This window comes from Gadus chalcogrammus, chromosome 3, assembly GCF_026213295.1.
Source record: "Gadus chalcogrammus isolate NIFS_2021 chromosome 3, NIFS_Gcha_1.0, whole genome shotgun sequence".
NCBI lineage: Eukaryota > Metazoa > Chordata > Actinopteri > Gadiformes > Gadidae > Gadus > Gadus chalcogrammus.
The window spans coordinates 2,152,118-2,167,713 of NC_079414.1; the positions used below are offsets into that span (position 1 = coordinate 2,152,118).

Genomic DNA, 15,596 nt, shown 5'->3' on the forward strand with positions numbered 1-15,596 from the left:
CCACCGAAACAGCGCGTTTGGGGGAAGCTCAATGTGCGACTGTTTCGGAGTGACTGTAACTCTGCACCACGGCTGAATTTCGGGGACGTCTTTGAATACTGTGTTTGTGACCCACTAATACCTATATTAAAGCATCATAAAATAGAATGGCATGGGATCTTTAAGATAAATGTAGTAGTCTCACAAGCTATTTTTGGTTTTTGTAATATGGAATTATTTCAGGGGGGGAAATGCCGTGAAAAAATGTAGGCCCTACGCACAGGGCATTCAGGATTAGGACTTATATCGGCCTAGGCCCAATCAATTGTGTTTTAATATCTTTAGCATTCATATTATTGCAGTCTATTCTTTTCAAAGGCTACTCTGCTGTTGGCCTTGATGGGGATATATTTTAACGCTTTTCAACCCCATTTTCCAGCGACATTCCTGCGTCTCCCATTTCAGCACCGTGTCAGTAGACAGTTACAAAGAAATTTACGATGGATCGCAAGATCCATCGTAATCGTGAGAATGATCGTACGAGCGTGGATCTATCGTTGTCGGGAAACGGGGCCCAGACCCGTAACCAGTGTTATGTCCAGTATATCCTCCAATGCCTACTCTAGGAAAAGGATTCATAACACAACCCTTTTGTGTCCTAGTTCCATGTACTGGTCTGGGACCAGCAACAAGGGACTACTCTACGTTATAAACATGTTTGAAGGGAAAGAAAAGTGTATTATATCTTCATACGTTGGAGGAAGATATACAGTAACAACAATATACTTAAATGTTGATTGCGTGCACCAGAATGTGTTGAGAATACTGATAGTTTTTACTAGTCTATTTCAGCCCAAACAGATTTGCATGTTGTGGCTAGTAGTCGTGGCTTGTATCGTTGGACTAAGAGAGATATCATTTCACCAGTTTATAGTGATCACGCACTGCTGTTTGCCTCCAACTTACACTCCTTTCCCCCATGCCCCTAAAGCAAAGTGTCCTGTTGGTTTTGTCCAGAGCATCCTTCCTTAAAATGCATACAAGCACATCCCACTATAAGTGACAGAGTGTTGGGAGTGTCTGTTTACGCTCAATGTCAAGTAATTCTCTATTTGCTGTTGGAGCTTTTGAATCTTTTATGGCATCAAAGGCTTTTTTATATTGATTTCCATGTTCAAACTGCTTTGGTTTATCATCATCATTTTTCTATTTCCCCAGCACGCTATCCTGGCCAAGAAATTTGTGGAGGTGATGACAAAGTACAACGAGGCTCAGATGGACTTCAGGGACAAAAGCAAAGGCCGCATCGCCAGGCAGCTAGAGATCAGTGAGTCTGGGTTGGTCTGGTTCCCCTGTCTGAGTCACTCTACCTCCAGCTGGAGATCAGTGAGTCTAGGTTGGTCTGAGTCCCTGGAGCCACTCTACCTCCAGGTGGAGAACAGTGAGTCTGGGTTGGTCTTAGTCCCGGGAGCCACTCTACCTCCAGGTGGAGATCAGTGAGTCTGGGTTGGTCTGGTTCCTCCCTCTGAGCCACTCTACCTCCAGCTTGAGAAAAGTGAGTCTGGGTTGGTCTGGTTCCTCCCTCTGAGCCACCTTACCTCCAGCTTGAGAAAAGTGAGTCTGGGATGGTTCCTCTGACTCCTAGGAGTCACTCTAGCTCCAGATGGAGATCAGTAAGTCTGGGTTGGTCTGAGTCCTAGGAGTCACTCCACCTCCAGATGGAGATCATTGTGTCTGGATTGGTCTGAGTCCTAGGAGTCATTCTAGCTCCAGATGGAGATCAGTGAGTCTGGGTTGGTCTGAGTCGTGGAGTCATTCTAGCTCCAGGTGTCTCACGGGACCAAGGGAGGAACGCCATAAATTAGCTCTGCTTCAAGGACACCAACACCTTCAAATTAGTCTGACAAAAAACGTAAAGAGAGAAAAGTGGGTACTGACAGAGGACCAATCAGCATTGAGTTGGGCTTCAACGCAGACTGAGGTGATCTTCTTCTATAGCAGTAAGAGGAAGTAATTAACTTTATTTTAATTAATTAAAGTTAATTTTCGGGTTACTGAGATTTGTAGCGAATAAAATATAACCTCTTTCTTTTGTAATGCCTTACATTACCGCGTTACAGCATAAAGTAATGCATTACAGCAATTACATTCCTTTTGTAACGCGTTACTCCCAACACTGGTGTAGACAAACCATGTTTTCATTGGATCTCATTCAAATTGTAATACAATGTCAGAGATTGATATTCACTATGGCCTTGAAACGCAATGGTTCAATTCAATTTTCCATTAAATTTATTTGTATAGCATTTCATCAACATTACAGTCTCAAAGGGCTTAACAGGCGAAATATTTATGACACCCCCCTTTACTCAAGCCCCCACAAGGGCAAGAAAAAATCTTGAGAAGAAACGCATAGTAGGGGATCCCTTCTTCCAGGGATGGTCAGGAGTGCAGTGGGTGCCATAATTGACATACAGGTAAATACACGCACATCATATTAAAATAGTGATGTGGTGCTGGCCGGTTAACCATGAGGAGACTTCCCTGAGCACTGGTGGCAGCCTATTCCATAGGAAGGGGGCTCGATAGGCAAACGCTCTCTGTCCAGCCGATTTCTTTATAACCTTCGGCAGTGAAAGAAGGCCAGCTCCCGAAGACCGGAGGGACCGCGAAGGACTATAAGGAATGATCAGGTCCTTCAGGTAGGATGGAGATAATCCATGCAAGGCTTTATAGGTTAGCAGTAGCACCTTAAAGTCCGATCTGAAAGTTATTGGTAGCCAGTGCAGAGAGGCGGGAATAGGTGTGATATGATCAAACCTTCTCGTTCTGATCAGCAGTCTAGCTGCAGCATTCTGTACAAGCTGTAGACTTTTCGTGGTAGAGTTTGGTAGTCCCGAGAACAGTGCATTGCAATAATCCAGTCTTGATGAAACAAATGCATGAATCAGTGTCTCTGCATCTGCTGCAGATAATATTGGTCTGATTCTTGCAATGTTTCTCAGATGGAAAAAGGCAATTCTAGTTACACTTCTAACATGTTGGTCAAAGCACAGTTGAGGGTCGAACAGGACACCAAGATTTTTGACAGATGCACTCTATAGGATGGCGAGGCCATCCAACCACAGTGAGACATCCTCAAACTCTCTCCGGTCCCGCTTCGAGCCGATAATTATCAGCTCTGTCTTCCCGGTGTTAAGCTGTAGGAAGTTTTGTGATATCCAGCCCTTCACCGCAGCCAGACAGGGCTCAACCCTCCAGATCTGGGCCGAGTCCCCTGAATCTACAGTAATGAAGAGCTGGGTGTCATCCGCGTAGCAGTGGAAACTAATTCCGAAGCTGCAGATAACGTCGCCCAAGGGAAGCATGTATATTGCAAAAAGTAATGGACCAAGGACCGACCCTTATGGTACGCCAAAGCGTAGTTTGCAGTGCTTTGATTCTGAACTCTCATGGAGCACAAATTGGGTTCTATCTGTGAGGTACGATTCAAGCCAACCAAAAGCCGTACCCCTGAAACCAACATAGTGCTCAAGACGGTGAAGAAGAGTGCTGTGGTCGATCGTGTCGAACGCAGCACTCAGGTCCAGCAGCACAATCATGCAGGCCCCACCGTGGGAAGAAGTTCTTTGAGAACCTTGGAAGGGAGAGGATCCAACATACAAGTTGTTGGTATCGATGCCTTTATCACCCTTTCAAGTTCCACCAGAGGAAATGCCTTGAACTCCAGGAGAGTTGCGTCAGAGTTCCCCATCCTGCCCCGCAGGATGTGTAAGACAAGCTGCACGGCAAGCATCAATTTCCTCTCTAATCGATTGAATCTTATTCTCAAAGAAATCCATAAATGCTCCTGCAACGATGGAGGAGCCTACGGTCTCAGTCTGTTTCTGAATCAGACTCTTCACCGTGTCAAAAATAAACTTGGGATTGTTTCTATTGAAGTTGATGATACTGGAAAAGTAGGCGTTCCTGGCAGTAGTCAGTGAACCCTTATAGGTGGGAAGACTGTTGTGCCATGCAAGATGAAAGACCTCAAGTTTAGCAGCTTTGCTTCAGTTTGTGCATTTCTGCATTAAACCAGGGAGCTGTTTTTTTCAATGATCGTTTTTTAATTATGAGCGGAGCAACTGAATCAATGGCAGCAGAGAAGGCAATGTTGAGGTCATCAGTAAGGCACTCCACAGAACCCCTATAGTTACAATGAGGAGCAAGTGAACAGGGTAACTTATCTGCCATAGCTGTATTGGTTGCAGGTGTGAAGCGGCGACAGTTGAAAGTAGCCTGCTGATCGTCGCAGGGGCAGGATACCACCACCTTGAAAGTGAGCAAAAAATGGTCTGATAAAGCTGAGGTGTATGGAGAGACCACTAGCTGTGAAATGCCTACACCACGGGTCAAAACGAGGTCCAGCGTGTTTCCACCGACGTGAGTTGGGTGCTGGACGAGCCTAGCGTGTCTGTAATGGACAGAATAGCCCTTGCGAGGGAATCAGATGGGTTATTCACATGAATGTTGAAATCCCCAATAAGCAAAATATTGTCTGAATAATTATATGCAGCCAGATCAGTTGCAAAATCAGAAAACTCATCAACAAAAAGTGAATACGGTCCTGGGGAACGGTATACTACAGCTAAAACGAAAGAGACTGGAACTCTTTCGCTTGTCGGGGAGCTGAGGAGCAGAACGCAAGCACCTCAAAAGATCTGAATGTATATCTATTCTTTGACTTTAAATTAAGCTTAGAATTAGATATCAGGGCTACTCCACCACGTTTCCTAACTTCTCTACATACTTGGGCGCTAACGTTATTGGGGGTGAGTAGCTTCGTTTAGGGCTAGAAACTCATCTGGTTTTAACCAGGTTTCACAAAGGCCCAGTATGTTGATCTTATTATCAACAATTAGATCATGGACCAAGAGCGCTTTAGATGAAAGCGACCTTATATTCATGAACCCTATTCTGAGTGCTTCCATTTTATTATTTTCAGAGGGAGTCCGGTTAACACTCAGCTCTGAAGCGGTCAAGGGGATGGTGCGATTTCGACATACTGTTCGCGGCCTTCGCCTGCCGGTTTTACACCTCGAGACAGTGCAAGGCCGCACCACCGTACATATCGGTACAGCGTTATTTTCAGAGGGAGTCTGGTTAACACTCAGCTCCGAGGCAATCAGTGGGATAGCGAGAGTTCGACATACTAGTTTCGACCTTCGCCTGTGGGTTTTACACCTCGAGACAGCGCAAAGCCGCAATGGTTAAATACAAAACTAAGTTACCTTCACTGCTGTAGCAAACCATCACTTTTGCCAAAATGTTTTTTTATAACAAAAACCTAGGGTATGACTTTCCCCCACACCCACATTGTTCTTAGTACTGGCAGGACTCTCTTGTTGGATCTCTCTGGTGGGTTATTCTGTCGACATTTTCCTTCCACCTGGTTATTATCTACTGTCCTCTTTCCTGGGTTGTCCTGCCGGAAAGTCTTCCTAAGCACATCCCTGCTTGGTGCTGAAGGATGGGCCTAGCACCCAAACACACGCAGATCTGCTGCTTTTCAAACCTCTGCCTCTGTCTGCCTGTCTGTGTGCCTGTCTGTCTAACTGTCTGTCTCTCTGCCTCTCTGTCAAACTGTCTCTCTGTCTACCTGTCTGTGTGTGTGTCTGCCTAACTGTCTGTCTTTCTGCCTCTTTGTCCAACTGTCTGCTTCTCTGTCTACCTATCTGTGTGCCTGTCTGTCTGACTGTCTGTCTCTCTGCCTCTCTGTCTACCTATCTGTGTGCCTGTCTGGCCAGCCGGGAAAGCCACGACGGATGAGGAGCTGGAGGAGATGCTTGAGGGGGGCAACGCAGCCGTCTTCAGCGCTGGGGTAAGACCCACAAGTTGTGGTTCCTTCATGTCCTCTCAACCAGCCTCAAATTGCTTCACCGTGCCTCCACCCATGCCCTGCCCCTGCTGAGTGCGGGCCGTTCCCCACTGGCGCCGGAGCCTTGGTGACAGTCAGGATGGGCTGCTTGTCTTTGAACCATCCGTGTGGATATTACTGGAGAGGGTGGCTGTTTTCGTAAAAGTAACTACTTTTACGAGTAACTACTGCAAGACTGCCAATCCAACCTTAATGTCTATTACATATCTCAAAGCATATTAAACAGGCCTCAAAGAAACATCCTGGAATCAAAGCATTCAGTTAATACACACAATCCCATAATGTTTACCCAAAACATCTGTTCTAGACCACAGCAAGGAAGGGAGGGCTTTGCCATCTTCCTCTGCCACCCTGTGGCTAAACAAAGATGTTGTTGTTCTTATTAATAATTATCACAAGAGCAGCTTCCTAATCTCTTTTTATAAGCTGACATTGATTATGATGTTGCCATATGCTTCATGTCTGACTGTGCTTTCCATCTCTGCTTCTCTTGTCAGAGATGGAAAGAGACATTCTTTCAGACATTCAGAGGCTTCCCTCTTTCACTTTCGTTGTGTCTCTGTCTCTGTGTGTCTGTCAGTCTGTCTTTGTCTCTAGCTCGATGTCTGTCTCTGTATCTACCTGTCTGTCTCTCCCTATCCCTCTTTGTCTGTCACAGCATTTGTGTCACTCTTTTTTTCTGTCTGTCTCTCTCTATGCCTGTTATTTGTCAGTATCTCATTCCGCTTTATCTTTCTCTCTCTGTCTCTCTATCTCTCTATTCCTATCATACTGCACTCTATTCCTATCACACTGAGTGCTCTATTCCTATCACACTGTGTGCTCTATTCCTATCGGACTCTGCTCTATTCCTATCACACTGTGCTCTATTGCTATCGCACAGTGCTCTATTCCTATCACCCTGTGTTCTCTATTTGCCTCCATGTTAGATCACCGAGTCTAAGATCAACCAGCAGGCTCTGAATGAGATCGAGGCGCGACACAAAGACATCATGCGTCTGGAGAGCAGCATCAAGGAGCTCCATGACATGTTTGTGGACATCGCCATGCTTGTTGAGAACCAGGTACCACCACCAGGGGACAGAGCTCACAGGCACAGAGACATACACCTTCAGATGCCCATGCACACATATCATCTTGTGCATGCGTAAACCCTCCAAATTCCACTACCATTCTGGAGAAACAAGCAGACGCTGTGATTTGCCAAAATGTACCCCTTTTCACAATTGTAAACGTTTTGGTAAAATATAACTCTGAAATGTTTGTGAGACCCTAACCGGGAAACTTGCCACTGAAAAATTATTTTCAATGTGACCAATTACAATGTGTTGATGGGACCCCCACACAACCAATCTGGTGTCATCCCTGGTAATGGGGGATGTAAGGAGAAATATTAAAAACATGCTTTATTTCATGCGTGTGTGTGTGTGTGTGGTGGCGACCCGGCCCCAGGAATATCTCTCCCACGCCGAAATCAACACACGCCAAGTCGTTCAAATCCCGGTAGGGCGTTTATTCATTAAATAAAGGGGGGAAAACCCGCGGGGTCGGTGCCCAACGCGGGAAAACCTAAAATCATACGTGTGACTCCGTGAGCCACGGTGGTGTCCAGGGGAATTGTCTCTCCGGCCGGGCCAGTCCCGTCCCTGGAGGGGGAGGTCACTCCCGTCGGTGAGGCCGTCCTTTTGGTGCGCGCCGTGTCGGCCTGCATCGTCCTGGTGTGCGGGTCCTCTCGTGGCCACTGGGGAAAGTCCGTTATATCCACGAGTCCGCCCGCCCGTAACGGGTCCTGGAGGCAGGGGCGCCGCTAGGGATTTTGTGCCCCATGAAAAGAATGAAACTTAGTGTCATTATTTTTTCTGTATTATAATTTCATCATCATTAGGGGCCTCTCTGGGCCCCCCTCCATCATGGGCCCCTAGAATGCGTCTCCTTTACCCCCCCTTTTCTGCGCCCCTGCCTGGAGGTAATCCGCTCCGCTTGGTCTCCTTCCCTCGGAGAGCAACGAACAGCCTTTTAAAGGGTACCTGATCTTCTGCCGCAGGTGTTCTCCATTGCCTTGATTGAGGTTACGCAAGGGCTGCTCTTTGGCTCCGGCTGGTGGATATCGGCGGTGTACGCCATCCACCACCTCTCCCTCTGGCCGCCTGGCGTGAGGGTTTGGGGCCGGGTTGCCACAGTGTGTTTGTGTGTGTGTGTGTGTGTGTGTGTGTGTGTGTGTGTGTGTGTGTGTGTGTGTGTGTGTGTGTGTGTGTGTGTGTGTGTGTGTGTGTGTGTGTGTGTGTGTGCGTGCACGCGCGCACACATCTGTCTTCAACTTAATAATCTTGTCCGTTCCAGGGTGGTATGATTGACAGAATCGAGAGCAACATGGACCAATCAGTGGGCTTCGTGGAGAGGGCTGTGGCTGATACCAAGAAGGCGGCAAAATTTCAGCAGGAGGCCCGCAGGGTGAGTCTGGAGCCCCCTGCTCATAAAGAGTGTGTAGCGCTAGAATATAGCACCCTGCTCATAAAGAGTGTGTAGCCCTAGAATAGAGTACCCTGCTCCTGTGGGGGCTCTACTCAATAAAGAGTTTGTTGCACTAGACTAGAGCCCCCTGCTCATAAAGAATGTGTAGCACTAGAATACAGCTCCCTGCTCATCTTCCTGGGGATCTGCTCCATAAAGTGTGTGTAGCCCTATAACAGAGCCACCTGCTGCTCCTGTAGGGGCTCTTCTCCATAAAGAGTAAAGTGTGTCAGATGAAAAACCATGTCATGGTTAAAACATGACCATGACTATGTTGAGGAGAATCTCTGGGGCCGGACCTCACCAACCAGGGGCCCCAGGCAGAATGAGTCATGTCTTTTGTGATGGCTGTACCAGCCACAGACTGTGTGGATGGTATTCACTTTAAAAAACAAAATAGATAGGGAGTCTGTTGCAGCGTTTCCTCACCTCAACATAGTTTTGATGAAACATGTGGTATATCAGTTATGTTTCCATGTTTTTCATCTGTATTTTCATGGTTTTCCTCACTTTCTCTTCATAATGGTACTTTTCTCTCTTTTCCATTCCATTTCTCTTCTTCTTTGTGTCTTATGTTATCCAGAAGCAAATGATGATCTTCTGTTGCTGTGTCATTCTGGCCCTCATCCTGGGCTCCTTCTTGTACAGCTTCATACGCTGACCTTGAGTTCAGCTCCCTCCATCGTCCTCCTCAGCCAGCCCCCATCCCCTACCCAGAAACTGGCTAAACATGTTCACTCTTTACAATTGGTCCATTTGAAAAATAAATCTTTGAAAAGTAAAACATTCTATATAATGTTACAACAAATACAGGTAAAAAAAAGATTCTGCATTTTCTACATGTATTGATTGTGATGTTATTAATTGTTTCCTAATTTTTACATTTTATATTTTTGTGGTTGCAGATGGGTGTGAATTATTTCCACTGTTCAGTTCAGGCATCACAAGCAGGTCCTGCTTTAAGAGCAACATTCGTTTTTTAATTGATTGATTGACTTATCACGGTTAAAATCACATTAAGACAATTCCTTCATTAGAACAGACAGGACATTTGACCCCAACTGCATTGCCTTTCCGGCCCCGTCTATAAGTGTTTATTTATTTTTGTCCTGTTTAATGTAATTGACTAATATTGTTATTTTTAAGATTATCGATAACCATGCATGCATAACCATGCATAATTATGTGATTGCTTTTGTGCGTGCAATAGTTTGAATTTGTGTTGTTTTTAGCTGGAATATATTCTACCTTCCTTAAAGGCCCGAAACTCTCTCAGTGCTTACATTTGCTGCACATTGATGCTGCTCCTAATTTTTATATTTTCTTTCTCTTTTCTAAATTGAAAATGTATTTGGCCTGTATTTTGGATCCGAACCATATGTGTGTTTGGTGTGGTGAAAGGGCCTGAGACTGATCAACCTCCTCGTAGCATCATGTCTTGTCGTGTGTGTGGATACAGTTCGTTCATGTCGTTGTTAGGTAGGCCTACTTGAAATACTGCAGGAAGTTGTAGGCCATTTGAGAACATGCATGTTGGGGTCGTGGCTTTTGTAGCGTTGGTTCTCAGTTTTCAATAAATAACAATTACATTACAACAACATACCAGTATTGTTTAATGTTGTATAATTAATAGCCGATGGTTTTTCTATTATGCGCATTAAATATTGTTGGGCATGATTCCCTTGCCGGAAACCGTCCTTCCAGAATGACAGGTTGTGAACACCAATCGCAGCTGGTTAGCCCCATGAAGCAGCCAATCGCTAGTGGTTTCCGGAATGACTCGGCCTAATGGCGGTCCAGCCCTCATCCTCGCTGCAGAGCGTTGCTCACAGCGCCGTGCTCACGCTTCTGGAGACTTAAACCAAGGGAGGAAATGGCAACACGTATAGTGGATTAATCCCATCGTACAAACGCAAACCGTGCTGCTTAATTATGGTGGTGAGTGAAAATATTGTGTTGTTATTGCCATGTTTTTTGCCATTTCTATTTAAAACCATTCTAATGGAAAGGGGGCAGTGTCCGAATAGCATCAGAGGTTTCATTGGCTGAATTCAGTGAGTCGTTACGCGCCGTTCGCCACTCTCCTCTGACCGACATATTATTGGATGTTCTCATCCAATGACATTCCACAAAGCTAGTAAATGACTTGGGTTTAGACGAATAAACGACCCACTTCCTTTGTTTTCATTGGGCTGTTTATGTTTGTGGGCGGGGCATATTTCATGTTTTTTGTTGGGAAAAAATGGCGGCGATTGTAATCTAAGGGATATCCTCACGTTTACCTAACGTCTACCTAACGTTTATTACGGAGGAGGAGCTGCACGCTGGGTGTTCTATCGGAACGAGATCTCGTGCAGGGCTTCACCAATAAGGGTACATCAGCTGGAGCAGTATCGGGGAAACGTTTGTCAGCTGGAGCAGTATCAGGGTAACGTTTGTCAGAGCGTAAATGTTGTTGCTGTAACCCACTGTGAAACACAACAGTTGAGTTGACGTGAGCTCCATGTTCTTCAACATCAGCGCGCCATAATGCGTGGATGCACAGAGCCCCACAGCGTCTGACGGCTGTTCAGCCGTGTTGTGAGTTCACAATCACTAGACTATCATCTTCGCCATTCAACTTCACAAACGGGTCTTCGTTTCGTATTGGAAATGTCCTCTCTGACCAAAGTTGCCCTAAAATCCTCCAAGGCAGAGGAGGGTCGTCCGCGACATAGCACTCGCCTGGTAAGTGGTCAAAGTTCCACCATTTTAAAATAATTAAGTAGTATGTAGTTTGTGTTCTCTGTTTTCTGACTTGCGGGAAATGACACCCCTGCCATGCTGTGGGTATCACCGTGTTGTTGTTGTTTTTGTGGGATATGAGGAGGCCGAGTTCCCAGGGTGTTGTTGGCACGGCGCGCTTAAACTGGCAGGGGAGGGATACATTTGGGGGAAGATGGAGAGATCATAGCATGTTGATTGGATGCTGCACCCAGTACAGTAGGTCACTGCTCCTCTGTTGCTTTCCTCTTTAATGGCAATGGTCTAGGGCTGCTGTGTTTGCATGAACCTTCCTGGCTAATCATCCACAGCACATTTGGGGCTCACATTAGAGCTCATAATCTTAAGGTGTAAGGTCCCACTTTGAACTGTTGTTTGCAGTTTAAAGCACGTTTTTCGTCTGTATTTTGAAACGGCAATGTTATGGCTGTAATAAGGATACACAGTCATATTAAATGTGTCACATATTTAAGAAAGGGGACTTGATTTGATTAACACTTTTGAAGAATGAATCTTCCATTTCCCTCTTTTCTCTCTTTTCCTAATCAGACTTGCCTACTTTCTATTGATAAATTTGTCTCTCTTTCTGTCCGTTGCCTTCCTTTCCAAAATAAAGCGCACAGGTTCCCGGAGACGTTACCATGACGACGGCATCTCAGACGAGGAGATTGATGGACGCAGGATGTTTGACCTGGAGGACAAAGTGCACAGCGAGCGGTTCAGCTCGGACAGGGTGGTACGGATGGAGGGCAAGGGTACGAACCAAGTACTGCTTGGACTGTTTAAAGAGAAGACCACATTTAGTACGCCTCACCATTTATACTACTGGACTTGTCGCACTGGGAAACTATTCTCGCTGGGGAGAGAAGCTAAAACATCCTGTTGGACACCAATGTTCTTTGAAAAAAATACTGTAGACACATGCCACTGTAGATATATCCTTAGCAGAATGAATGTTTCATCCTCTCCACCAATGGATTGCTCTTGTTTAAATATCTCTAATGAAACAGGAAACAAGGCGTATTTCAGTCCTTTAGTTTCTGGGTCCCCCCACAAATCCTGCTATAGGACTGCTGAATCTGCCATTGTTATGCAATGGTTATGTTTCAATGATTATCCTTTCAACCCTTTCACCATTCATAGATTACTGGGGCAATACAGTATTTGTTGTGGTCAGGAAAACATTTTCTGAACGTTGACTTGTAATTATCAGACATAATTAAGTAATATATTCAAAGGTCTGACAGAATGTTTTGTGGGCATGTCATCTCCATGTTCTGCTGCTTTCAGATCTGACATATGAGTACATTCAAAGAGGAGGTCTGAGGGATCCCATCATCTTCGAGAAGCCAGATGGATTAGGAATCAAGTAAGCTAATATCTAGCAAGGCTGCCGTGGATTTGTGGATTAAATCAATTGGCGAATGGCCATTTGGATCTGAGATTTTCTGTCCTTCTCGTTTGACTTCAGAATGCCAGATCCTGACTTCAGTGTGAACGACGTTAAGATCTTTGTAGGTTAGTAAATCCAACCTGTCCATCCCTTATTAATTGCCTGTACATTACTTGATATACTTGTTACATCATGGTTCCCGCGGGTCCTTAAAAAGTCTTAATTTTTTTTGTGTAAAATTAAGGCCATAAATTGTCTTAAATTGACTGTAAATTTGCTCTAGGTATTACATTTTGCAGAGGGTTTTTTAAGACTAGGGGAAATTGTCGCGCACAACAAATCACCTAGTGCGTCTTTTAATTACAGCATTTTCAGGAGTTTTACGTTACGTTAACGTTGACATCAGTCATCGGGGGGCCGGATGCATCTGCAGCCTGCAGCTGCGTCTGTAGGCTAACTTGCTGGCGCTACTTTTAGCTAGTGACGGTTGACATCATTAGGCCAACTTGCGCTACTTTCAGGATGGGACAGTGCAAATTCAATGAGAAATGGTTTGAGGAGGATACGTTTCGGGGGTGGTTGGAGAAGGCAGGTGACTACGAGGCAAGGTGTCGTTTATCCCGAAAGGCATTCATACTAGGGACCATGGGAGCAAAAGCTCTTGAGTCCCACATGAGGTCGCAGAAATATATCCGATACTCCGTGGCAGCTAGCGGGACTACACCGATGCCCGTATTATTTGAAAGAAGTGGACTGAAAAGTTCAGCATCCGTGGCTAGTACTTCACATCAGACGGCGTTAACCGGCTTTGTGTCGCCACCAGAAACCCAGAAGGCGGAGGTATTGTGGGTTCTCCACACGGTGAGAAGACATAATTCCTTCAAATTGAACAAGGACATTAGTAGCGTCTTGGCTGCTATGTTCCCAGATTCTGAGTTTGCGAAGTCGTTCACCTGCGGTGAAAACAAAACGGCCTATCTAGCCAAATACGGGATTGCATCTTTCATAAAAAGAGAGCTGTCATGCAGCATAAGCGATAAACAGTACGTCCTCATGTTCGATGAGAGTGAACAAAACCACTAAAAGCAAACAGATGGATATCCATGTGAGGTACTGGTCCACGGACGACACCGACAGCCATGTCTTATCGCGGTACTATGGATCACATTTCATGCTGGATCATTTTAATCTAAGTATTCCAAACAGTAAATTAATTAAATTGTGTGACCGACTTTTTCCCAAAAATCATATTCAAAGTTTGTATAATAATATTTTGACCATTAAATTCCTTCAGTCAGACCTGGATTGGGCTTCGCGGGGTTTGTTTACCGGCGTTGCTATGGTTACCGGTCCTGCGTGTTCCGACGGTTTATTAGGTATCTAATAAATGCCTGTCTAATCAATACTTCATTCAATGCCTCTTCCTTGGTCATTACAATATTATGAGTAGACTGCGTCGGGTTCTCCGACGCTCTCCCTCTTGGCCTGCCATAACAGCTTCGAATATTAAGGGCTGCCTAATATTCGTTAGAATTTTGATTTATTTTTTGATATTCGAATAAGGAAGTTCTGCTTCAAAGCGCGTGTGCGTGTGTGTGTGTGTGTGTGTGTGTGTGTGTGTGTGTGTGTGTGTGTGTGTGTGTGTGTGTGTGTGTGTGTGTGTGTGTGTGTGTGTGTGTGTGTGTGTGTGTGTTCACTGTCAGCCGTGTTTACATGGACACATCTGATCCGCATAGATGTGGAAGAACAGCTCAATCGGAATAGAAAAGGATCATATAATACGCCTCAATCAGAATGCAATTATCTGTTCGTAATATAATTCTATTCTGCTACAGAAGAGGTGGTGTAGTCTGCTATAATCGACATGCATACACTTATTCCGATTAGTTTGGGGTTTAACTTAGGAAAGCTGCAGTAGTTCGCATTTGGTCCACTCCGCACTCCAAACATGACCGCTGTCAAGGACGGTGGATTTATTGCCTGATTCATGTCTTTGTTATCACTCCGTAGTAGTTACAGTAGTCCGGTAACATATCAACCCCAGCGTGTCCGGTTGCGACGGGTCATGGGTGACTATGGGTGACACGGGTGGGTTAATGTGTTCGCGTATCGTCGTGTCCGCGCGCTTCCGAGATAACTTTGCAAGAGTACTACTACTGCTAGTACTACGGCTACGGTTGATGTGTATAAGTGACTCAACTATACACACCTTTTCTATCAAATAATTTTTCAGACATTTTTTGGGTCTTAATTTATGTATGTGTTGTAGGGATGTGTCGGTCGCGACTGATTCGTTACAACGAACGAATCCCGAACGTGAACGACAAGAACTGGTTCCCCAAAACAAGAAGAACTGGTTCTTTGATTCTTTTTTTTTAACATCAACCAAACATATGGTCACGTAAATAAAATATACAAACGAACAGAGCTCCGTCTCCCAGCGACTTATATTGATTGAGTCTACAACTTCCTCAAAGATTCAGCCAATGAGAGGTAGCAATGGTGTTGGAATGGCACCTGGGTAAACCAATGACAAGGCGGTACCGTCGAATATGCGCGCTTTCTCTCTCTGACGTATCTTGGGTCATACCATTCGACTCATATATCCCCCTACATTTTTTCGAAAATAGACTTGACCTCCATCTGTTTATTGGATAAACGCATTTCCCAATCCCAGGAGTCTTTGCTCCATTCTACGTCAATTTAAGAACAAACAAAGAAATTAAACTGCAGTTCGTATTTTTTATTTATGACCATGCAAGTTCTGTAATGCCTGAACAAAGAAGAATTAAATGTAAAGTAAAATAAAATTATAAATGTAAAACCATGAATGAAATATAGAGAGTAAGCAAGTGGTATAAATATTGGTGGGACGTTCGACACACTATATAGCAGGCATCTCCAAACGGCGGACTGCGGTCTTGACGGTCCTATCCGGACCCACGACCAATTAAAAAAATATATATATATAAAAAAAAGTTTTTTTATTTTTAATTTTTTTTTAGATGTAATCTGACGTAACGAACGAAT

General features: G+C 44.9%; 2 protein-coding genes across 5 annotated transcripts in view; both read left to right on the forward strand.

Moving 5' to 3' along the window:
- The window catches only part of LOC130379066 (syntaxin-3-like), a 12,909-nt gene extending 3,838 nt beyond the window's left edge, over window positions 1-9,071 (forward strand). The window contains exons 6-10 of the mRNA XM_056585650.1: window positions 1,198-1,306; window positions 5,769-5,842; window positions 6,829-6,963; window positions 8,240-8,350; window positions 8,994-9,071. Of these exons, the coding sequence (XP_056441625.1) occupies window positions 1,198-1,306; window positions 5,769-5,842; window positions 6,829-6,963; window positions 8,240-8,350; window positions 8,994-9,071 (507 nt within the window). The remainder of the gene's footprint in view (window positions 1-1,197; window positions 1,307-5,768; window positions 5,843-6,828; window positions 6,964-8,239; window positions 8,351-8,993) is intronic.
- Window positions 9,072-10,199: 1,128 nt separating this feature from the next.
- Window positions 10,200-15,596, forward strand: part of LOC130377568 (lysine-specific demethylase 2A-like) — an 80,888-nt gene continuing 75,491 nt past the window's right edge. Inside the window, exons 1-5 of one of the 4 annotated variants that reach the window (XM_056584727.1) lie at window positions 10,362-10,838; window positions 10,931-11,137; window positions 11,790-11,928; window positions 12,464-12,542; window positions 12,645-12,691. In XM_056584727.1, the coding sequence (XP_056440702.1) occupies window positions 11,063-11,137; window positions 11,790-11,928; window positions 12,464-12,542; window positions 12,645-12,691 (340 nt within the window). In that variant the 5' untranslated portion in view covers window positions 10,362-10,838; window positions 10,931-11,062. The other 3 variants (XM_056584734.1, XM_056584723.1, XM_056584742.1) reach the window with 3 other exon arrangements.